Below are 22281 nucleotides of genomic sequence, written 5' to 3'. Positions count from 1 at the left end.
GAAAAGAGAGACATATTCTGGAGAAAAAATCTCAGTCGACTAGTCGGAGTCGAGGTTGTGTCTGTCGATTATGACAGAATTGCTCTGGACCTTTCTGATATCCCAGCAAGTCTCAGCACTCGGTGCCGTCATCTTTTGCAAAGGGAGCAGCCTGGTGGCCAGCTATTTCGAAAAATCTTTCAATGTCCGGGTCCAATAGGCGGCAAAACAGCACCACCAAGCCATACTCTGACGCTCGAGTTTTCGCCGCATCTCTCCCTGCATACACTATCGAAAGCTCAGGACCATGCGGCCTAGAGCGATATCAAGGGGTGATGTCCTGTGGGCGGCGGCTGATTGGCGACTGCGGTCATGACGGTGAACTGCACAACGGTTCCAGCCAAGACACCTCCTGAAGTGTGGTGCGGAGCAGTCAGGTCTAGTGGGGGACACTTGATTGTGTGTCATCCCTGGAGGTCGGCGACATCTCAAGACTTTATCAGTGGAGCTTGTACAGAGATGGCGATTGTTTTCGAACGAGAGACTGACAGATCATCCAACACGACCTGAATGCTATGGGGAAGAAGAAGGAAAAAAAAAAGCTCGGAGCATTGCTGCGGGACATGTTCCGCACAAAGGCAATGAGTCGACGCGATACATCGTATTCTGGGCTTCGTAGCCGAAAGCCGGATATTATTAGTGCGCAACTGAAAGTTGGAGGGGACAGCAGAGGTAGGGCGGCTGCGGTTGATTCCGGGAGCTGGCAAAGGCCACTCGAAGAACGATCTCTCTAGATGATGTTGGGTTTTGACTGCACTGAGGACCGAATTCAGCTACGGTGCAGCTGTACGTGCTTCGTGTTCGTAGTGAATGGACGTCGTCATACGCTATTGATAGCCAGAGAGCGACGCAAAGTGCTGACCAAAGATCGATCGGCTTGCGCGAGATGATTAATCGGAATCCAAGCCAACGGTCCCTAACTCAGCTGAAAACTTGCTAGGGCTGCATCCCGGCGATGCCCATAGTTCGATCTCCCGTTGGCAGAGCTGGTACATAGTACAGCGAAGTACTCCGTACAGTGAATGCATGGCACCTTTCTCGACATGCATGGCGCCTTTCTCGTGAAGAGTACTGCAGCTGCAGAGGTGCACTGCATGCATCGTGAGATCGCCTCTGGCCCCCTTTTCCTCCATTTCCCAAACGCCAATATCGAAAAAGGCAGATGCCGGGCATCTCGACTGCAGAGACAGGTCGTAGCACTGCCTTCTGGCGGGGACACCTAAGCGAGAGCCTCGAATCGATGCCCTTTGCTGCTGGCGTCTCAGTGTAGTGTGTTGTGGCGGATGCAAGGGAGAGACAAGTGGTCCTTTGGAGCTTGCGACGCCAGGACGGAATAGCAGTCTCACGGTTCGGCTTGCAAGGACACAAGACAGTCAAGTTTAGCCGAGTCCAGCTCCTTATCGAAGCCTGACGCTAGAAACCACCGGGAGCTGCAACCAAGCATCGAGGCATCCCTATGCGAGCCCGGAAACTGCAAGCTGTGAGTGGCTGTTTCGCAAAGGAAAGCATGAGATCACGCTTTTGATTATGTCAAAGTCTGATGTTCTTGCTTCCACAAAAGTCCAACTGGGAACGCTAGATGCTCGGTAAGGTCTCTCTCTCAAGAACGACTATGCCATCACTTCACCGTGCTGAACACCGTCATTTTGGCGTATTGGAGGCGCGTTGGTGTAGTATGTAGAGCAAAGGAAGGCACGGCGGCTCGAAAAGGTAGAAGCAAGTCTCCCTGAAGGTGTGTGACCGAGACAGATGCATGTCCCATTGTTTTGAACCCGTCGTCGGTGCTAACGGCGTGCTTGCTGAGGACAAGACAAGAATGCTACGGGAATCCAGTCATCCTGTTGTAGTTGTTGCGGAAGGTAGTCAGTGGCACCTCTCTCCCCTGGGCACCGACTTTCCGGAGAAATCTAATCGATTCCGCGATACCCCCGGTGGAATTTGATATCTCCCGGCATTCCCATTGTACTCTCCATCTTTCTTCTTTTCTTTTCCCTCTCCTTTTTTGGCCTTTTCCTTACCAGCTACCCCACTCTGGAGGAGATAGTTCTGAAAACCCTCGCCTGTGGCGCAGCTGAACTTGACCTCCTGGCGTTGTGCTACTGTGCTGCGTACACGGAGCAGCCATCCGCGAGTTAGCTAAGGAAGCGAGGAGGTTAGCGCGGTGGCGCTTTGATGTCTGTGATGGTCAACCGAGTCTCAGCTCAAACAACAGCACGGGAAAGATGGAGCAGCACCGCTCACACGTGCCGTGTCCCGCTCTCCACACGGCCGGGGGGGGGGAACCAAGCAACTCGGGGATTGAAAGGCGGCGCCAGCCTTTGGCAGGATCTGGATGGGTGGGAACATTGATCTCTCGATGTGCCGGCGATCTCAGCCTTCAGCCATTTGAGCCATGCCATCGGGGCTTCTGAGCCAATGCTTCCTGGCCACTCATCGGCCAAGCCAGCCATACCATCGCCGTCCATGTCGTGCCTGGCTAGTTAGCCCAGGACGCTTCATGGATGTAGGTGGCGGCCAGCCTTCATCAACCCCAGCCAGTAATTCCGTCCTGCTGAAAGCAATGCCTTCTTTTACCCCTCTGTTTCCTGGGATTTCGATGCAGGTCTCATCCATCAACCTTCCCGGGTGGAGAGGAAGCAGTCTATAGTTTGTCACCGTCCTGGCAGAGTGTGGATCCATGTTTGCTTCCTTGCATAAGCCTCCTGCGAGCTATAAACGCATTCCGGTGTAAAGCAATAATGGTATGCCACCGATGGTTTGCCTCTTGTATCTGAGCTCTCTCGGGGATATTCCATTCATATACGCGCGTACACATCGGTATCCCCAGGTCTCTGTTCGAGTGGTATAAGTACTCGACGGACTTTTCCGGTGCATCTCCGTGTATCGCCTCACGTTGATCCTCCATTTGTTCATCAAAGATTGCACCCGCAAACATTGTCATGAACTTCCTTTCCCTTCAGTATCGGCGACCCAAGAAGGTCAATGCTGAGACCTATCGCCAGCGTCGAGAGACGTTAGAAGAAGCTGAAGGATCCGTCAAGTCGGGATTATCTGGCGCTTCATCCGGTATTCCGGATGCCTTGAGCTTTGATAGAATCATCAATGGCGGGACTTGTCCGGTAAGCCCGCTCCAGATCACTCTTTGCTAGTGTCTGCTCCTAACACTTGCTGAAGCCCATGGCCATCCGAGACTTCATGAACTATCTCGTCTATGTCGAACACGCGGCCGAGAACCTCCAATTCTACCTCTGGTTCAAGAGCTATGAGAAGCGTTTTGCCGAGGCCACGAGCAGTGAGGTTGCTCTATCTCCAGAATGGACACAGGCCATGGAAGACGAAGTCGTGGCCAGAGTTCGCAAAGAGCAGGTCGAGAAGATGAGGCGAGAGCCTGCAGCAACGGCTGCCATCTTCGAGGGGACCGATTTCGAAAAGCAAGCCGGCGATAGAAAGGGCAACCCCTTCAATACCCCTCCTAGGTCTGCAAACGCTGTCTCAGATCACGACTCGCTGGCTGCGTCATGGGAGGCACTGACCGTCGGCGGCAACTCCAATACTCACACCACATCCACCGCCAGTTCGAAGACACTGGCGGCAGATGCTTTCCAGACGGCTGGAGCTAGACTTCCGTGTAAGTCACAGGAGGAAGCACCTGGTCTACAGATGAAAAGAAGGCTTTTGTTGACCACCATCTCTGCAGTCTCCATCCAGCCCTTCCATCAAGAGATCAACCGCATAATCACAAGCTACCTCATAGAGGGCGCTCCACGGCAGCTCAACCTGGCTGCGTGGGAGCAAAGGGCAACCGTCCATGCGCTCGCTTATACCACGCATCCGTCAGCCTTCCGAATTCTTTTCAAGAGCGTTGACGCAGCGCTTCGACTCCAGTCACACCCCAACTTCGTTCGCTGGTCGATCTGCAACGGCAACCTTCCTCGTGTCTATTTCGCTAGGTTCCTCGGTGTCGCTCTCATCCTGGTAGGCTTCATCAGCGCCATCATAATCACCCTAAGCAAGGCCGCGCGCGGCTATCGAGTCCTTCCGCTCATTGCCTGGGCGTTGGGAATGAGCACATTAGTTGCCGCCCACAAGGGCATGTGCGTTGTCTTGCACGGCTTGCATCACCGTCACGTTCGCCCATGGGAGCTATTTACCCAGGATGACGGCGAGGAGTTCGGCATGTGTAGTATGGAGCCCTTCGGCTCGAACAACAGCTATGAGGATGAGCCCTGGGTGGTCAAGTATCAAGAAAGGCACCTTGTTCGTAAGATCTTCGATCGCGAGATCTGGATTCAGGAGCCTGCTCTGAGGCAAATCCAGGATACCATCTTCTGCCAAGCATTGCTGGCAGGCTTTGGCTTTGGTTTCATTTGCATGGCAATATTTCTTGCCGTACCAGGAGGACACTTCTTCTAGAGGCGCGCCATATGCTTTGAAAACACAAAGTGCAGAAGTCTTGGTTGTGTCTGTCTGTCTGTCTGCTTGTTTGTCTGTTGTATTTGTTCTTCATGTTCTTGTTCGCCCCGCCTCGTCCGTCTGTTCGCATAGGAAATTGTGTTCCGAGAATATAATGGGACATCTTGAAATCAAAATTGAATTGAACATCAACGCCGCCTTGCGCCGCTCATTGCCGATGTCGTATAATCATGGTTGTCGTTGCATGACACTAAAGACGTCGACTTTTGTAGCCACGATGTGCTTGCAGTTCGCACAGGGTCGATGCTTTGAAGAAAAAGAGAGAGAAGAAAAGAAAAAATGGAAAAACAGTGGGAAGAGGAAGATAAAAGGAAAAGGGGAGAGAAAGGATTCACGAGACCATAGAAAATGTGTAAACACAAGGCAAGTTAAGGGGAGGCAATTTATGCCAATAGTTGACCTGAACCTCTAATTTTTTCCAACTCCATCATGAATAAGCAGGGCAGTGTTCTCAGAGCATCATTATCGAAATCAATCATCGCCTCAGTCATGATGAAAGCGCTTGTTTCTAGATAGGCGTCTCTGAAACATGCCCACAGATCTCTCAGGGCTTTGATATTGATGAAACGCGGCCAAAACGGCTCATTGTCCATCACCGCATCCACAAGCTGCGCGACGGCCGCATCAGGGGTCTTTGGAAACGTCGCGCAATCGGCAAAGTCGATCAGCCAAAACTGCACGTGGCCACGAACGTCTCTTCCGAGGACGAATTCGACGCCTCGAGCATCAACGCCGCAGCTCCAGTGAAGTATGGCGAGCGTTGCACCCATCGAGGCAGCAAGATAAGATACCTCGACACGCTCCGCGAGTAGGTGGTCCAAATAAGCCGGGCGGTCGTGAAGGTCAGCATTCCATGGATCGGACAATGGTTTGGTATCTCCCAGGTAGACCTTTGCGAGGAAGTGTTTGGATTGGCAGGTGCTCAGAGCTTGGCCCTGTGCGCTCCGGGTCAAATATCGTCTGATGAGATACTTGGTGTGGTGCTCGTTCAAAGGGCGGATGTATTCCATAAAGTATCCGCTTGCGTCTGAAGGAAAGCCATCTAGGTTCTTGAACGTTTCGGAGCACGGCGAAGATGAAATGTTTGGATAGAATCCTGAGCACTCAGGTACATAGGGTAGATCAATGTCGAAGCCATGCATGGTCAAGTGCTTGGGCATTGCTTTGAATGTGGTTTCAACATTGGTGTGGATCTTGTACTCCCTGAAAAGCCTCCTTGTATCCTTTGAAAGCTTCGTGACGCGAAATGGCGGCATGTTGGCAACATAGATCCATGCCTTGTCTGTGTGAGCAAGAAGATGCGCCTGTGATGTGTCTTAGCACGCGGATAATAAGACGTTTCTCGCGAAAAGGAGACTATATCATGGCCGTTGAAGAGGGCAGGAGAGGACTGACATGAGCCCAGAACGCCGCAACTGAAGAGCAGAGGCATCTTGACATGACAGTCGACCTCTTGATCTTGGGGTTGTTGCCGGCTGAGTTGAAGATGTCCAGTATGCGATCCATGGTAGGCAGTGTAGACGACAAGAATTGATGCGCAAGGTTTCTGTAGATAGCCGGCACTTCAACGGAGGTGTGCCACAGGGCAGGATTGCCGGTGGAGGAGGAACTACAGGACGCCTCCAGGAAACGGTCACTGATGGAGACGACGGCGATGGCTAATATACCGACACTGCCATGCAGCCAAACGCCATTTTTGCATCATCGCAGCCCTATCACTCCAATACCAGTTAGCATTAGCCTTGATATCTTGAGACATGTATGCAAGGCGTTCTCTTGCCTGCAAGTCCACACCAAGACATCCATTGGAGGAGGGATGAAGCGGCATCTGTCGCAGAGGAGGGGCAGCGGTTCGCCCGGGCTGCCCTGGTCAATAGCTCGACTAGGTGGATCACGGGGAGAAAAGGCAGATAGATGAAGCAGCCTTCATCTTTGTTGATTGGCTTTTAGATTCTTCGTAAGTAGCGTCTGCCGTTGAGTGGTAGCTGTGTAGCCGGATGAGGGAACTATTGTCTGGGTGCCTGTATAGAGCAGGACTGCCGTGCCATGGTGATTGCGGCATCGATGTGAATCAAGCCACTCCATGGGGACGATGACGAGTCCGTTGATTGGGACGCCGAAAAGCTGCCCGTGTAGCAGGACGATGGAGCGCAGCAAGGAAGCTGGGCTCCCTGAGAGATCCTTGATAAGAGACGGATGCCTGTGAAGACGAGGCGGTCGTCGACATGGGACGGCACTTGGCTAGGCTAGCCATTGGCGGGATTGGTTGGTGACTGTAGGTGTGGTGGCGGTGGAGGAGGAAGGGGAGGAGGTGGTGGTGCTTTGGCATCAATGGAAGAGGAGTGCCGCCGTACAGTAGTGCAGTGGGGATGGCTTGCGTTGATTTAGTGTTGACGCCAAATCAGCGCAGCTTGGTTGGCTTGATGAACAGCGGTGATACGACCATAGTTGGTGGTTCAGGGCACTCAAGAGTAAGACAATTTGAGTTGAGCTTGGAGGTGAGGTAGGTAGGTAGAGAACAAAAGAAGGTAGGGAAGGGGGAAAAAACAAAGTTTGCACTGCGGACGGAAGTTTAGAAGCGACGTATCTCGTACTTGAACTGATGTCACTGCGAAGGCAGGCACGCATCGCGATGCGACAGGAGGACGAAGCGAATTGGGTTTAGCAAGGTAGGTACGGAACAGACAGAGCGGAGTGAGGAAGGAGCTCAGCTCCCCTCCGTAGCGTGAGGGGTTACCGCCAATGCCCTGAAGCTTTTTGGAAGTTTGTGTGTCGGGTGTCGGAAGCTAGCAAATGTGAGGACAATGGCGAGAGAAAAGCAGGCTGAACGCGTGAAGGGAAAAGAGGTTGGGTTCGCCTTGTTCGTGTGGTTGCGACGTGAAGGCAAGGATGGTTCTGTAGCAGCCCGTTGAACGACCGACTGTAGCCTTGCGAGATGCTTGTCTGTGACAATGGAGAAGAGATCAAGCTTCCTTACGTGCCTGTCATACCTCATTCCAACGCCTTGGTGTCTCCAAGCCTTTTCCCGGCTTCTTGACTCCCCCCCAAATTTCCGTCGTCTCTTTGTGCAGAGTCAAAAAGGATGTGTGCTCGTAGAGCTGCTGATGCGCCAACTCGACCTCCTCGCAAAGCATGCCGGCGGTACTGGTTGGTCGTGTCTGACATCGTGTGGGGGACAGAGCGAAAATGATGCCCTCTACTTGCTCTTCCGTGGTCTAGAAGCTGGTCTCGCCCTCGTGCCGTCTCACAGCGCTCGAGATGGCTTCCTCTCCTGCCGCGCCACGAGACTACCATTACTTGGAGTGGCCAACGCTAGGTTCGCCCACCTGCCTTACAGCTAAGATGAGCCGGCGCTGCTAAGCGGACGGAGCCGATTGGCAAGACTGCATAGCGTCCTGGTCCTCATCCAGAGCTTGCAGGTGGCGTGCTGGCTAGTAACTGGACTAGCAGCATGAGAAAAAGACCACCATGCAGGCGTCGTAGCAGAACATGCGTGCATGAGTAGCTCACTGAGGATTGGGAACACAGGGAATTAGCCGAAAGAGATCGTTCTTGTGATCACTTGGAGGATGACCACTGTTGGGTTTCTCTGTGGCTTTGGTGATGCTCGAGCATGCCTAGAGGTAGCCCTTGACGTGCATGGCCCTCTCCCGGCTGGGTAGCCCGTTCGAGGCATCCACTTTTCGCCGTCGGCCGCCGCCCCGATTTCCGGAAGAAGCCGCTCGGCCGTCGAAGATGGGACCGTGAGGATGATCGAGGCAGCCAGTAACTACTAGGTATTGCCATAGTACTTGATAATCGCGAGCAGAACATCTGCGTATAAGTTTGCAGATGCATAGTACCTTGACCGAGCCAAGGATCTCTCTCACTCTCCCCCACAAATGGAGAAGATCTGTGGAGCGATGCCAGCGATGCCGCAAGTAATCGAAGCGCTGTCAGACATCGCGCGTAGCCATGAATCCCACAAGGGGAGTCGAACGAATGATGCCGGGTGGCTGGATAGCGGGAGCTCCGCTTTTGAGGTGTCGGTTAGAGGTGCTTGACAGGTTGGGGAAGCATGCAATATGTACCGTCCGTCCGGTGGGTCTTGAGGTTGCAGCAGCCTGGCTCGTCTTGGGTGCTTTTTCCTTCTTCTCTTTTTCCTCTCTCTTTCTTATTTTTTTCCCTTTCTCTTTCCTTCTTCGTTTAGCTGAAATGATCGAGGTGGGAAGACGGGCACTCTCGTAGAATGGTAAGAGACATTGATTCTTTTCATGGAACGCATGGAGGACACAGTACAAGCATGCACGTGAGCTGCTTGACGCTGCTCGATTGTCGTCCGCTGCTCTCAGCGAATGGACAGACGGGGGCGGAAAGTTGTCCCCGTGATGCCGGCCGGGTAGGAGAGGAGGCTTGGACTGTTTATGAGTCTGTATGGGCGATGAGGCAGAATGATGCGGGTGGGAGCAGATTGTGCTGACGAGCGATAGTGCCAGGTTTTGAGAACCTGCACCTGCTTACCTACCTACCTACTTTGCGAATGGCTGTTCGCTCCTGCTGCACCATTATTGAGCGCATACCTAGGTGCTAACCTTGTCTTTGCCATGCACTCTGTAAGGCAGGAGGAGAGATAAATGTACCAACGACGTCATGCACAATCCGCTGAAGCAGCGTGGAAGCTGCATGTAACTCCCATTCAGACAGTTCTTGCCTCGGCCAGGTCTTGCCGCGGGTTGCCGTTGCCTTTTGATACTGATTTACTAATCATGAGCCATTGGGCTCAGCGGCGGCAAGTGCGGAAGGTAGTAGTACGTGTATGTAGAGCAGAAAGAGAAGATGTTCATACATAAGTAGGTAGGTGGGTATCTACTGATCTATAATCCGGGGCAAAGGAGAAGCGTCGCAAACGGACATATTCCCCGGTGGCCCGAGGGCTGCCTCGGCCAGCAGCGGGTCGACGGGAGTCGAAGCATTCAAGGCACTGAGGGACAGGTTGGAAACACGCGAAAGGCGCTGTATCGATAAGCAGCGCCCCGCTGTAGAGCCCCGAAGTACCCCATACCCGTCCATTGTTAGCGATGCTTTAGCGCTGAGAAGGTGTTGGAACGCTTGGAAGTTCGAGAGATGCACCAACCAGCCAGACAGGGGCCTCTCCACGCTTGAAATATAGTGGAGGCGACAGCCCGAGTACGAATACCAGCCGCCATCAGCCGGTCGCTATCGTGTCGTTCTGCTTCCATGTTGACATGGCAGCAATCGTAGCTGTCCAACTTGTTTGATTGAAGGTAGTGGTACAAATAATGGCAGCATGCTTGGTGCTCCGAAAATAAATGAAAGCTGGGGGCGTGCAATAATATCCGGTACTTGACGGAAGTACAAGTAACGTTGAGAGCAACCTCTGCCAGACTGCTTGCGGCGTCATCAAATTAGTAGCTCCCTGTACCAGTTTGTGCGGCGTAGATTCAGTACTTTGAGCTTCCGTTTCCCCAAAAAAGAACGAGCCGGCAACCGCCTTGTCGCTCATCGCATTGATCTGGGCCAATTCCTTCCTTCCTTTTCTCAACATATTTATTTACTCCTCCAGACAAGTGATAATACGAGAGCAGGGCAAGCAAGAGAGAGGAACAAAAGAACCGACAATGACGCCCTCAGTTGCGACCGAGGAGCCCTCTCCGGCTGCCCCGCCAAACCAAAACTACAGCCACAACCACACGCACAACAACAGCCGGCAGCGCCATGACGAGCACGAGGCCGCCGACGACGAGCAGCAACGACGCACAGCCAAGCGGCCGCGGACCATGACGTCGACCGAGGACATCGACAGCACCATCACGCGCCCTGGGAGCGTCAGGATCAATGTCACGGGCGCCTTCATCGTCGACCCGGACGCCTCAACGCCGACGCAGGCCAGCGACAACGGAAGAGTCAGCCCGTCGCATCACGAAACGAGCGACATCCGGCTGCCAAATCACACGGCCATCGTCAGTCACATTGCAGTAGATGTAGGCGCGATCCCCTTTGCCTCCCCCCCCCAGTGCTTCCTCGGGACCAATTGTTCTGAATTGTCCTTGTCTAACCACCGAGTGTTATTACCAATTGGTATAGATCGGCGGCTCTCTGGTCAAGCTCGTCTACTTTTCCCGCGAGGTCGATTCCACGGACCCCGGGGGTCGCCTCAACTTCCAACACTTCGAGACGGATCGCATCGACGACTGCATCGAGTTTATGAAGCTGCTGCGCGACAAGCACAAGGCGCTCAACGGGTCGCGATCGCAGGAGCTGTGCGTCATGGCTACCGGCGGCGGCGCATACAAGTTCTACGACCGTATCCGGGAGGAATTAGAGGTCGAGGTCTTGCGAGAGGACGAGATGGAATGCCTCATAGTTGGTAAGAGAGAAACGACATCCCCGGCTCTAAATCCTTCAGACAGAGGAATCAATGCTGATCCCTGTGAACATTTCAGGGCTCGACTTCTTCATCACGGAGATTCCACGCGAAGTCTTCACTTACTCCGAAGCAGACCCCATGCACTTTGTCAGTCCTCGCGAGGTCATCTACCCCTACCTCCTCGTGAACATTGGCTCCGGCGTCTCAATGCTCAAGGTGACGGGGCCCCGGTCCTTCCAGCGAGTCGGCGGCACTTCGCTCGGCGGCGGCACCCTCTGGGGTCTTCTCTCCCTCTTGACCGGCGCGCGGTCATTCGACGACATGCTGGCCGAGGCTGAGCACGGCGACAACACCAAGGTGGACATGATGGTTGGAGACATCTACGGTGCCGACTATGGCAAGATTGGGCTCAAGAGCACGGCCATTGCCTCGTCGTTTGGAAAGGTCTTTCGCATGAAGCTGCAGAGCGAGGCCTCTCAAGCTGCAGCCGCAGCCGCGGGCGATGCGGGACACGACGATACCCAGCATAGCCACTCCTTCTCCTCGGCCGACATATCGAGATCATTGCTATACGCCGTGTCCAACAACATTGGCCAAATCGCCTACCTGCAGTCTCAGATCCACAACCTCTCCGACATTTACTTTGGCGGCTCCTTCATCCGGGGCCACCGCCAGACGATGAACACGCTGAGCTACGCCATCAAGTTCTGGAGCAAGGGCGAGAAGCAGGCCTATTTCTTGCGGCACGAAGGCTACCTGGGCGCTGTTGGCGCTTTTCTCAAGAGACAGCCCGCGAACTGGGGTCGCAGGGCGAGCCTCGAGGGCGCCGACGATATTCAGGAATGGCGAAGGACGCTGAGGACCCAATCCAGGGACGAAAGCACGACCAAGGAATAGGAAAAACAAAGCAGAAAGGAGGAGAATTATACCGCTCTTTCGTTTTCTGATGATTTTCAAGTTTGTTCATTTTCATGGCCCCAAGGCCTTGGCCACAGGCGAGCATGAGATAGATCTTTTCAGGGCATTGCGTTCTGGGGTGGGGTGTTTGGCACTGTTCTTCCACTTTTGTTATGTTTCTGTTCTCTTTTGAGTTTTTCTTCTCCTGTTCTTCTTGATTTTTTTTTCGTGTTGCTACGGCTGATCTGAGTGCACAAGATGCATCGTTGGTGTTTAAAAGGAAAGAACCGGGATGAAACCCCCAACCTGTATAACATTGTTGTAATAATCACAGTACTACGCCACCTATTTCTGATAGAGTGTTGATGAGAATGCGCCGGAATCGCACTTGGGAAGGCCAAGTCATTGCTGTTTCTATCTCAATATCAGATCTCAGGTCTCAGCGCTTTTGTTGTGCCGTGCCGTACCGTGCCGTGCCGTGATTGGAAAAATCCCGTATTCGCATCGTATTCGTATGAAGACGTCGTGCCAAGAGGAAGACAGGCTTGAAGGAAGGACAAAGATTGATGTAGAGGATCAGAGGTTGAAAGCGGCAGGCATAGCATGGTATGTGTTCTATTTTCCCTCATGATATGTCCCGATATGTGTTGTACAAGTAACGCCCAGAAGCACTCCGTATGTGCAGTCCGAATCCTTATCTGAAAGCTTCCCGTGCCTGGCCACATGTAGAACATGCGGGCATCAAGTGAACGCAGCTATCAAACAGATCGTTGTTGACGTAGCATGCCATTGTGATCGTTCTTTTCCACGCACCGAAATGCTCTTCTTTCCACTCCTTATCTCGGTGAATGTAACGCCCTACTCGGATTTCCGGAAAACGCAACAGCGAGAAGAGTATTTTTCGTCAAAGCATTGAAAAAAAGCCACGGCTTCATTTCTCAGCCTGGCCCTTCTCGCTGTCCTTCTCTCGGCTCTGGACAGAGGCCTTGTCCATCCCCAGCTTAGCCATCAGGTTGTCCATCATCTGCTCAAACTCCTTCTCGTCCTCCGCACTGACCTCGCCCCCCGGCCTCTGCAGCGCCGCCCTCGTCCTCTCCCTCAGCTCCTGCACAGAGCTCAAGTCAAACGCCCACGACAGGCCCCCCGTCAACAGCACCGCGAAGCTCGCCACATTGAGCGTCGCCAAGCCCAGCGCGTGGACGCCCAGCAAGGCGCCCTCGGAGCTGTTGCCGTCCTGCGGGCCGGGGCTGTTGGACGAGTAGAACCTGGGGAAAGAGTCGCGCTGGCGACGGATCACCGAGCGGCGGGACACGCCTACGGAGGCGGCGGTGAAGGCGGCGCCGAGGAAGAAGAGGCTGAACTGCTTGAGGGGGCGGGACCACGAGGCTGAGTATGCGTTGATGTCCGGCTGGCGGCGGATTGACGGAGGTTGTGAGGGAGCCTCTTGGGGCGAGGCTTGTGAAGGTCCTTGGGACATGGCGGATGAGGTGGTTGGTGTTGACTCAGTTGAGCATGGTTGATCCGTTTCTTCCTTCTTCCCTCCCTCAGATTGACCCAATGCCAAGTCAAATTGGGATCTTTTCCCTCTCCTACAAAGGGCTTGCTGTTTGATGAGCGGTCGTACTCTGAGATTGATTTTGATAGAAGCAATTTTCGCCTGATAGTGCATATCCGCCACATCTTATCACTGTATGCGTCAGCCGTCCGGTTCGGATAACTGCACACTAGGTAACGCCTTGCGGTCTCCAAGGACTCGCCCAAAATGACCATGGGATAATGTTGACTACCTTAGACAGTCAATCCAAAGCAGATGCCGGTTTTGTTAACATATTGCAACTGCTCTCATTCCGTACTTCAGATTGACAATTTCCAGGCCATTTCTTTGCGCTAGGTCGCGGTTCCGAACCATCTCTGATTGGAGCCACGAACCCAACATTCGCCGTCTGGACTCATTTACACTCTTTATACAGCTTCAAGGCACTGCTGCAACTCATCAATATCAGACAACCCTGATCAAGGCATCTCCCCATACAATGCCCAAGCCCAAATCCAAATCATCAACCGCTCCCCAACCACCTCCCCCAGCACCCCCATCATGGCCACCCTTCAAACCCCCTCTTCCCGTCGTCGAGCTCTATCCCGAACTCCATCCCGCAACTCCCAACATCGTCCTCCTCTCCTCCTTCTTCCCCCGCTCCCTCTGCCGCGACTACGTCGCTTTCCTCAAGACCCTCCCGCTGCAAACGACCCCCTCGAGGCCCAAGAAGGGAGAGGCGGTCCGCGTCAACGACAGGTTCCAGATCGACGATCCGGTGTTCGCACGCAGGTTGTGGGAGACGACTGGACTGAAGGAGGTCATACTAGAAAATGACACGATCAAAGATCTATGGCAAGTCTGCTCTGTATAGTCCTCCCAAACACACGCATACGAATGACTTGCCATACTGACTCGCCCTCTTTGACAACAACAGGGGCGGCCAGCCTGTAGGCCTCAACCCAAACATCCGCATATACCGCTACTCCAAAGGCCAATACTTTGACTGCCATTGTACGCACCACCCTCTGTCACAAGCCTTACAAGTCTCGGCGGGATGAACTAAATGCTTGCAGACGATGACTCCAACTATCTGACCCTCGACTCCGAACCCGTCCGCACCACCTGGACGCTTCTTCTGTATCTCACTTCCTCTGCCGATGGCTGCGTTGGCGGCGAGACCGTCTTCTATCCTCACGACCGCAAGTCTGCCGCCGAGGAAATTGCCGTATCGCTCGAGACGGGTATGCTGCTGTTGCACAAGCACGGTAATGATTGTCTGCTCGTAAGTCGACCCGAGGGTGAATTCCGTCTGATCTCTGTTCGGATGGCTAACAAGATCACGCACGATAGCATGAGGGAAGAGAAGTTCAGCAAGGAGAAAAGTGGGTGCTGAGAACTGATCTATGTGTGCGGCGGTAATGCGGCCCATGTTTGGGCACATGGGGAGTCAAGAATATCTAGATTGTCTTATAGAAGATTGCCTTCATAGAAGAAGTTGTTAGGACTGCTACCTTCGACGTATGATTAGCAAGCGAGTAAACAGCAAGACGATGAAAAAGAAGCTACGCCATTAGAAAATGAGAAATGAGAATGCATTGATTTTGATCCCTATTATCTTACTGCCGGCAATGCAAAGCCAGTCTCGCAATATGCCACTGCAGAACTAAAGTAAGCACTCCATCTCTCAGCGAGCCAATGGGGCCTAGAGGACAAAGCAGCAAATTGACCACCATCAAGCGGCGTATCGCCTCTTGAAAGAAAAGAAAACAACAAGCAAAGGTATAGTAGCTGCAGAAAAAGGCAAACACAAAGAATACTAGGCCTCTCTGAGAATACTACGCCTCCGTCAGCATCATGCAGGATATTCATGTCCTTAGAATAGGACCAAGTCATCGAGATCAATCAAGAGACCCCGTTGCTGTGACGCAGTTCCCTCCTCAGACTCCGGCATCTCGATCTGCTCGCCATCATTCGCTGCGCTCTCTTTGGGCTTGACATCCTTGCTGGCTTCGTCACCCTCCTGCTGGGCGATAGGGGCAAAAGAGGGCATAGCCACAGGGACACGTCGATGAGCCGCGGCGAGGACAGAATCCTTGGGCTTGCACTTTCCATCAGTTGCAATTCGAATCATAATCCAAGGGAAGATCCAAGGGAAGCTGATCAGCGGCATCGACCTGGCCTGCAGCTCTCGGGCTGGTTTCATCACCCCGGCCTCGTTCGTTGGTCCGCGGTGATGCTCAAAGAGGGCAATCTTGACCTCCTGCTCCGTAACCTTGTACATGGCCGCCACAAATCTGTCAATCTTGGCCTCGTCGTGGCCGCCAGCAGCTTCGATGCACGCATCACGGAATCTCTGCTTGACCGCGTCAAACTCTTTTCCGAGATCTTCCTGCCGCTTGTACTCGCTGCCGAGCGGGGGCTTGGACATGGCCCAGGAGGTATACAGTTCAAATTCCGTCTCCAGGTTGTGCTGCCCAAGGATGCGACGTACGGCGCCATCGTACTGAGACTTGATTCTCCTGGCATCCCTGAGCATTGCGTTGTCCAGCTCGAATCGGTTGAGGATGCGCCGATCAAAAGCGGTTTCCCAGCCGGGTTGGAATTGGATTGACTGCTGCTTGACTCTGTTATAGATGTCTCCAAGGGCTTTTGACGAAGTGTAAGAGTACTTCTTCTCCATAAAGTGCGGCCACTGCTGCGGGTTGTGCATGGCGGCATTCCACTCCGCGGGCTGGCCCGTCTTTGGATAGTCGACAGCTTGCGAGTGAAGGTCAGCCAAATGCAGACCTGGAGTTTCCGCACGTCAGTAGATAATCTCGAACAACACTCTCCGGATAGACTTACAAATCTTCGACAAGGGCCCCAGGCGATCTCCAAGTGCCAAGTGAGCCGTTGCAATCAGGGGAAGCACGTCGTTCTTCATGTATTTGACAAAGAAGTCACGCAGATCGTCAACGTTCACCTCGCGGTCAAGCGTCTCTGGCGAGGGACTAGAATAGCTCATGGCCGGGTGATTCCAGATTTCAGGCAGTAGTGTAGGTTCCCAGATGACAAAGAAGTCATCGCCGTCAAGGTCTCCGCCAGACAGCATGTTGGGAACGGGGCGATCTCCGATGGAAGGAAAGACGACGACATCCTTGAGATGGTGAAGCGCGGGAATATCGACAGCCTCAACGACTCGGATGTCGCCTGGATGCAGCGACGGGTTACGCCCAACCACGCAAAGTCCCTTGACGACATGCATCTTGTTGTAGGTTTTGGAGTCCGACACCTGCAAGAAGATTTGGGGCAGCTTGCTGATATCCTTCTCTGAAGAGCCTTCCGTCGCAATGGAGTGGCCTCTCAATGTACCCGTCTCGTCCACACAGCCCAGGACGAAGGCGCTCTTGTCAATAGGAATGCGAGCTTTCTCTTTGAGCAGCTTCAAGGACCAAGACCTCCAAAGGCTCAGCAGGTTTGCCACAAACGGTTCTTGAACCTTGTCCGTCTTGAAGCCGGCTTGCAAGAACTCGGCGAGGATCAGCGTAGACTGATTCTCGTCCACGCAATTGGTCAACATCTCTATCGCCACCTCGTTCTTCCCCATTGCTTCCTCGTAAAGACGAATCTGCCTCTCCAAGATGTCCAAGAAGGCCTTTTTGGTCACTCCAAGGCACTCCAGAATGGTGATTGTCTGGCGGTTGAGCGTGGCGGACGAATACTTGGCGCACTTGATGATCTCGAGATTCTTGACTTCAGCCTTGAACTTCTCCTGGGACTGTCGGATGTAAACCTCCCCTTTCTTGGCTTGAGGCCAGACTACCAATACACCTTTGCATCCACCCATGCGGAACTGGAACGCAGAAGGCTCGGTGTAGACATCCAGAGTCATCTCTTCGACAATCATCCGGGCCATGAAGTCGGATATGATGCCGACTCCGTCAGTGAAGCAGTAGCCATTTCTCTCGATGTCGGGAATGGATCGGACGTCGGGAATAGGAAGGCCTCGCATCTCTCTGGTAGTAGAGAAACACTGACCTAGCCTGGCAGCGTACTTCGCGACGACTCTGATGTGGCCGACTTCACCCATCCACCGACGAATGTCGTCACAGGACATGTGATCCGTCGGGCAAAAGAAGTAAGCTCCGCACTGCCTGAGCTGAGAGCTGCCAAAGGCCAGGAACTGGTAATGGCGATCACCAATCTGGATGCCCTGGTACAAGGTCCGAAGTAGCCGCTTCCAGATGTCTTCTTTATTGCGGCAGTTCATGGCCATCCGGCCAATTTCAGTCTCTTCAACGAACTGGACTCTCAGGAAACGGTCCTGAATGTGGTTGAAGTAGCGAAGAACCCTGTTTGAGGTTTCGACGACTGGGGTGCTGAGGAGGAGGGTGGTGGGAGTGACGGCAGCTTTGCGTGCCAACACGCAATAGTGCGGAATCCTGGTATTGGGCATATATGATGCGGCAGCGGCCCAGTTGAGGAGCTCCATTGGGTCATACATGACATCTCCCTGGTCCGCAAGGAACTCTAGTCTGCGTTTGGCGTCAAGGGGATCGAGAGCAGCCAGCCCCTGTAGAAAATCCAACGATACGGCGTGTTCGTTGAGCAATCGACGGCCAACACAGACCTCGAGCTGATATCGGACACCAAAATCCAGGTGGACAAACGGATATCTGGACGGCTGGAGGAGAGCCAGAGCATCCCCGTCGCTACTGGCATGGTGGTGGTGGTCAAGAAAGTCCCACATAGTCACCGCAGAATGGCTGACTCGGAAATCATCACAGACCTCCAGATTGATGTTCCGATCCTCAAAGGCGAGTAGAAGATGGCTAGCAGCCAGCTTGGAAGAGTGGTCTGCTTTGCTCAAGACGACGCGCAAGGCGGTCCAGCGGCCAACCTCAAGAAAGCCCGGATCCAAATGGGTGCTGTCTGCCGCCACTGGAAATGTGAAGGAGAGCGTTGCGTCCTCTGAGATGTCTGTGGCCCTTCGCCACATGTCGATGGGACGCCAACCGGGAGCGTGCGTGCTGGGGAGATTCCGCTGAGCTTCGTCGTCACGCCAATAATAATGCGGCGGGGTAGAGAACGGGAAGATGAAGGCATCGCAGCCGTCTTCCTGGGCGGTCTTGAAAATGGTCTTGGCTTGTGCCAGCTCGGCCAGGATTTTGAAGTGGCGGGTTTGGTAGGTATTCGCATTCTTCTTAACGCGAAGCGGGAATAGGATGATGAGGCGCTTTGCGAACACATCAACTTCCATGCTGATCGTGCTGCCGCCGGGGGAGGCTATGGACTTCCTGATGTTGATGGAAGTCGGGGCCACCAAGGAGCCAAAGTCCAGTGACGAGAGGCTTGCGGTGATCCGAGCAGGGTACTCGGACTCGGGATGGGCCCGACTCGCGAGCCATCTCTCGGGGCCTGGCTGGCGAGACATGATTCCAGGCTGTGTCTTCGTTAGCTGATGCTTGCAAGAGAAGAAGAGGGAGAGGTTGGGTCAGAGGCGGGACAAGACTGCACCAGGTCGTCAAAGGCCACGGCAGGTGGCAGCTGCAGCAGGTAAGGAAGAAGGCAGGAAGCGGGAACAGGGGGAGGATGGGAGGGGGGAGTGTGTCCTTACTTATAGAGGGGTTTGCAGAAGGTATGAGAGGAAGGAAGAAGGGAGAGGAAGAGGAAGAGAAAGAGGAAGAGGGAAAGAGAAAGAAGAAGAGAGGGAAAAGAAGGAAGGGAAAGCAAAGGCTGCCAGCTGGGAAGGCTGCGTGCAGCTGCACAAGTGGAGAAGGGACGAAGAGGGAGAAAGGCCAGGCGCAGGCACAGCAGCACAGCAGCCACCAGGCGCAGTGCATCATCTTGGCTACCGGCATATCGGAGGTAGGGGGGGTCAAGGTAATCTCACATATCAAGCACTGCATCCCCTTGCCTAGGTACTGCGTGTTGATGATGGTTTACCTAGATTAGCTACCGGCATGATCGAGATAATCCCACATCGTCACTCAGAGCATGTTCTTTGAGGCCTCGGAAAGCTGCATGAGCTGGGCGAAAAGTCACAAGTTCTTGCCTGTTCGTCCATCGTTCAAGAGCTGTCAGACTTGCAGGGACGGTTGCACAAAACCAAAGGAAGACTTCTGTCTTGAACGTTTACTTGCCACGACACTTACGCCACAAGGACAACCGCAAGGGTGAAACTCTGACTGGACCTGATGGTTGACTCAGGGCAAGAGTGATACTTTGAACTTGAGAAGATATGTCTAGTAAATGTAGTTGCATCTAGTATTTCTACCTGATTGGTCTAGCCGTACATGTGACCATATCTGTCTGCTCTTAGATACCGATATATCGAGCGCTCTTGAGTAACTCTACTGCTGACATCTGTAGAATGCCCATCTACCTTAGGCATCAACGTGGCCCTTTTGCTTCTCCCAGGGCACATCCATGATCTTGCCCGGATTCAAAATCCACCGTGGATCAAGCGACTTCTTGATGGCGGCCATGACTCCCAACGTCTCCGAACCAACCTCCCACAGCAAGCTCTCCTTCTTTCCCCATCCTACGCCGTGTTCTCCCGTGCAGGTGCCCTCCATCTCGATGGCCAGACGAACCATGTTCTTGACGCAGGCCTCGACCTTGGCTCGCTCGCTCTCGTTCTGCTTGTTGTACATGATGCTTTCGTGGAAGTTGCCGTCGCCAATGTGGCCCAGGATGCTGGCAAATAGGCCTAGCTCGTCCATCTCCTTCTTACTGACCTCGATGATGTCCGCCAGTCGGCTGAAAGGCACAGCCACGTCCGTGCTCCCTGAGAGAGCAAATGATTAGAACTTCAGAGGTGCGGTATATCCAGCGGCAGAAGCAGAGGTGTCAACTTACAAACATCATCGCCCTCCTTTCTCAGCGCCAACATCGACCACAGAGACTCTTTTCTGGCGGACCAGAGCAGCTTTTGCTCCTTCTCATCTTTGGCGAACTCAAAGTTGCCCCCTTTGTTGACCGCTGTGATCTTCTGCACCATCTCGATTTGCTCTTGAACGCCGGCCTTGGTGCCTGCAAATTTGAAGAAGAGCGTGGGCTTCTCAACCCAGACGCGGGGCGCCGTGAAGCCGCTCAGGTTGACGACTCGCATCTGGACCTCGTCCATGATCTCGAGACACTGCACTGGAATGGCGGCCTGCATGACGCTCGCGGCTGCTGCTGCGGCGTGGCGGATGCTTGGGAAGTTGACAACGGCGACAGACGTCTCTTGCGGAACAACGGCGAGCTTGAGTGTTGCTATAGTTGGGCTTGTCAGCTTCATACATGGTCAGTGGCTTCTCCGGGCTGTCGAATCCTTACCTTCGGTCACGATTCCCAAGGTACCTTCAGAGCCCACAAACAGACTGTTGAGGTTGTAACCAGCAGACGACTTGCGAGGCCGCCTGCGCGTCTTGATGATCTGGCCATCAGACAGGACAACGGTCAAGTTGATGACCCAGTCCTTCATGGTGCCGTATCGAACGGCATTGGTTCCTGAGCAGTTGGTGCCAATCATGCCGCCAATCTTGGCAGTTGGGCCTGGGGCAAGTCAGCGAATCGATAGCAGAGATGGAGATTGTGATTGTCGAGACAAACCGGGGTCAACTGGGAAGAAGAGACCGGTGCCCATCTTTGCGAGCTCAGCATTCAGATCTTGCCACCCAACACTGGGTTGCACAACGACGTCCATGTCGGCCTTGTTGACCTGGATGATGTTGTTCATGTAGGCAAAGTCGATGCTAACACCCCCGTAAGGGGCGGAGAAGTTGCCCTCGAGACTGGTGCCTCCGGAATAGGCGATGACGGGGACTCGGTGACGATGGCAGACCCGAACGATGGTGGCAACCTGCTCGGTGTTTTGAGGATACGCCACAGCTACTGGGAGCTCGTCGGGGTTCACACTCGACCAGCTGGAATAGCCGTGAGCAAGGAGGTCGTCTGGATCTGTGGAGATGATGTCTTTTTTGTTGCCCAGCTCCCATACGATGTCCGAGATGGCCTAGACGAAGGGATATTCAGCTGATTAGGAGGGTATATTCCGCAACGTTGATTTCCTGGTTCCAGTCCAGACTATTGGTAATTCTTGCAGTGCGATATGCGGCCGTTGTTAGAACTCACCTCCTGCATCTCGGCACGGCTGGCGAAGCCTATTTCCGCATCGTCATTGGCCACTTGAGGAAGGCTTTCATGCCTCCGCTGGTCTGTTGTGTTGTCGTCACCATTTCCCCCGTCCTCATCCCTGGTGGTCCTGCTATTGGTTGAGTTCTTGTGCTTGACGCCCTTCTGGCTCTGTGAAGAAACGAGGCTTGAGAGACCCCAGCCACCGATGCCCGCGGCCGCTGCAACAGCCAAAACACCGCCACTAGACCAGCCTGATGATGCTCCGGAAGTGCTGCTTGGATGGGAAGTTGGGTCGCTATTCGATCCAGAGCTAGAAGTTGAGGATGATGATGATGATGAAGAAGCGAGCACTCTGGGAGTGGCGCGATAGCCCCGGCAAAGGCGAGGAGCTCCTGTAGCTGCAAGTGCAGCTCCGGCTCCAGCTCCAGCCACGGACCTGGCCAGGCCATGCAGCTGTACTCTGGACGCTCTGGTGTTGGTGGCAGTGGCCAGCGAAAGGGACCGTGCCCGGATCAGAGGTCGTGCAGGCATCTTGTGTCTCCAGCTGTTGCCTGCAGTTCAAATGTTGGCTGTGTTGCCCCTAGGAATGCGGGTTACTCAAGGTACAGGTGGTGGGTGGCAGTTGGTTTTGAAGTTGCATCATACCTCCTTTCGTTCAGTCACGGCAAAGCCTCATGGATTCACGACAACAAACGGGAGGCATTGATGTTGGAGAATCCAAGTATGATGCGATTATTAAATACAGCGGTAAGCCCTGGGCAGAGCACCGGACCTTGTATGTGCAACCGAGGATCACAGCCTGCCTGCAAGCAACCCCGCTGTCAATCCCACCTCCTCTCTGCTCTACACTAAAGCGATGCCTATG

At 53.8% G+C, this 22281-nt stretch overlaps 7 protein-coding genes across 7 annotated transcripts; 3 read left to right on the top strand and 4 right to left on the bottom strand.

Annotated features, from left to right (window-relative positions):
- Window positions 1-2978: 2978 nt before the first annotated feature.
- CCMA1212_004712 (uncharacterized protein) lies at window positions 2979-4452 on the top strand (the record flags this gene model as incomplete). Its single annotated transcript, XM_073702007.1, has 3 exons — window positions 2979-3158; window positions 3214-3667; window positions 3737-4452. The coding sequence occupies 3 exons, from the start codon at window positions 2979-2981 to the stop codon at window positions 4450-4452; spliced, it is 1350 nt and encodes a 449-aa protein (XP_073559429.1).
- A 443-nt stretch (window positions 4453-4895) lies between these two features.
- Window positions 4896-6120, bottom strand: CCMA1212_004711 (uncharacterized protein; the record flags this gene model as incomplete). The annotated part of the gene is made up of 2 exons (XM_073702006.1): window positions 4896-5816; window positions 5908-6120. Coding segments are annotated over 2 exons (1134 nt in total), but the record flags the coding sequence as incomplete, so codon positions are not given.
- A 4010-nt stretch (window positions 6121-10130) lies between these two features.
- On the top strand, window positions 10131-11776 carry CCMA1212_004710 (uncharacterized protein; the record flags this gene model as incomplete). The annotated part of the gene is made up of 3 exons (XM_073702005.1): window positions 10131-10493; window positions 10597-10879; window positions 10956-11776. The coding sequence occupies 3 exons, from the start codon at window positions 10131-10133 to the stop codon at window positions 11774-11776; spliced, it is 1467 nt and encodes a 488-aa protein (XP_073559294.1).
- Window positions 11777-12707: 931 nt separating this feature from the next.
- CCMA1212_004709 (uncharacterized protein) lies at window positions 12708-13253 on the bottom strand (the record flags this gene model as incomplete). The annotated part of the gene is made up of 1 exon (XM_073702004.1): window positions 12708-13253. The coding sequence occupies one exon, from the start codon at window positions 13251-13253 to the stop codon at window positions 12708-12710; it is 546 nt and encodes a 181-aa protein (XP_073559782.1).
- A 556-nt stretch (window positions 13254-13809) lies between these two features.
- On the top strand, window positions 13810-14668 carry CCMA1212_004708 (uncharacterized protein; the record flags this gene model as incomplete). Its single annotated transcript, XM_073702003.1, has 4 exons — window positions 13810-14090; window positions 14248-14324; window positions 14387-14554; window positions 14664-14668. 4 exons carry the CDS (start codon window positions 13810-13812, stop codon window positions 14666-14668), a joined length of 531 nt encoding a protein of 176 aa, XP_073559783.1.
- A 518-nt stretch (window positions 14669-15186) lies between these two features.
- CCMA1212_004707 (RNA-dependent RNA polymerase 1) lies at window positions 15187-18726 on the bottom strand (the record flags this gene model as incomplete). Its single annotated transcript, XM_073702002.1, has 2 exons — window positions 15187-16100; window positions 16158-18726. 2 exons carry the CDS (start codon window positions 18724-18726, stop codon window positions 15187-15189), a joined length of 3483 nt encoding a protein of 1160 aa, XP_073559658.1.
- Window positions 18727-19678: 952 nt separating this feature from the next.
- CCMA1212_004706 (D-lactate dehydrogenase [cytochrome]) lies at window positions 19679-21947 on the bottom strand (the record flags this gene model as incomplete). Its single annotated transcript, XM_073702001.1, has 5 exons — window positions 19679-20082; window positions 20154-20552; window positions 20616-20834; window positions 20892-21294; window positions 21414-21947. The coding sequence occupies 5 exons, from the start codon at window positions 21945-21947 to the stop codon at window positions 19679-19681; spliced, it is 1959 nt and encodes a 652-aa protein (XP_073559659.1).
- Window positions 21948-22281: the final 334 nt, after the last annotated feature.

Source organism: Trichoderma ghanense (assembly GCF_004382785.1).
Source record: "Trichoderma ghanense strain CCMA-1212 chromosome Unknown scaffold_4, whole genome shotgun sequence".
In the NCBI taxonomy this organism is placed as follows: Eukaryota; Fungi; Ascomycota; class Sordariomycetes; order Hypocreales; family Hypocreaceae; genus Trichoderma; species Trichoderma ghanense.
Note: the sequence above shows the minus strand (reverse complement) of the source record. Positions and strands in the feature narration are given on the sequence as shown.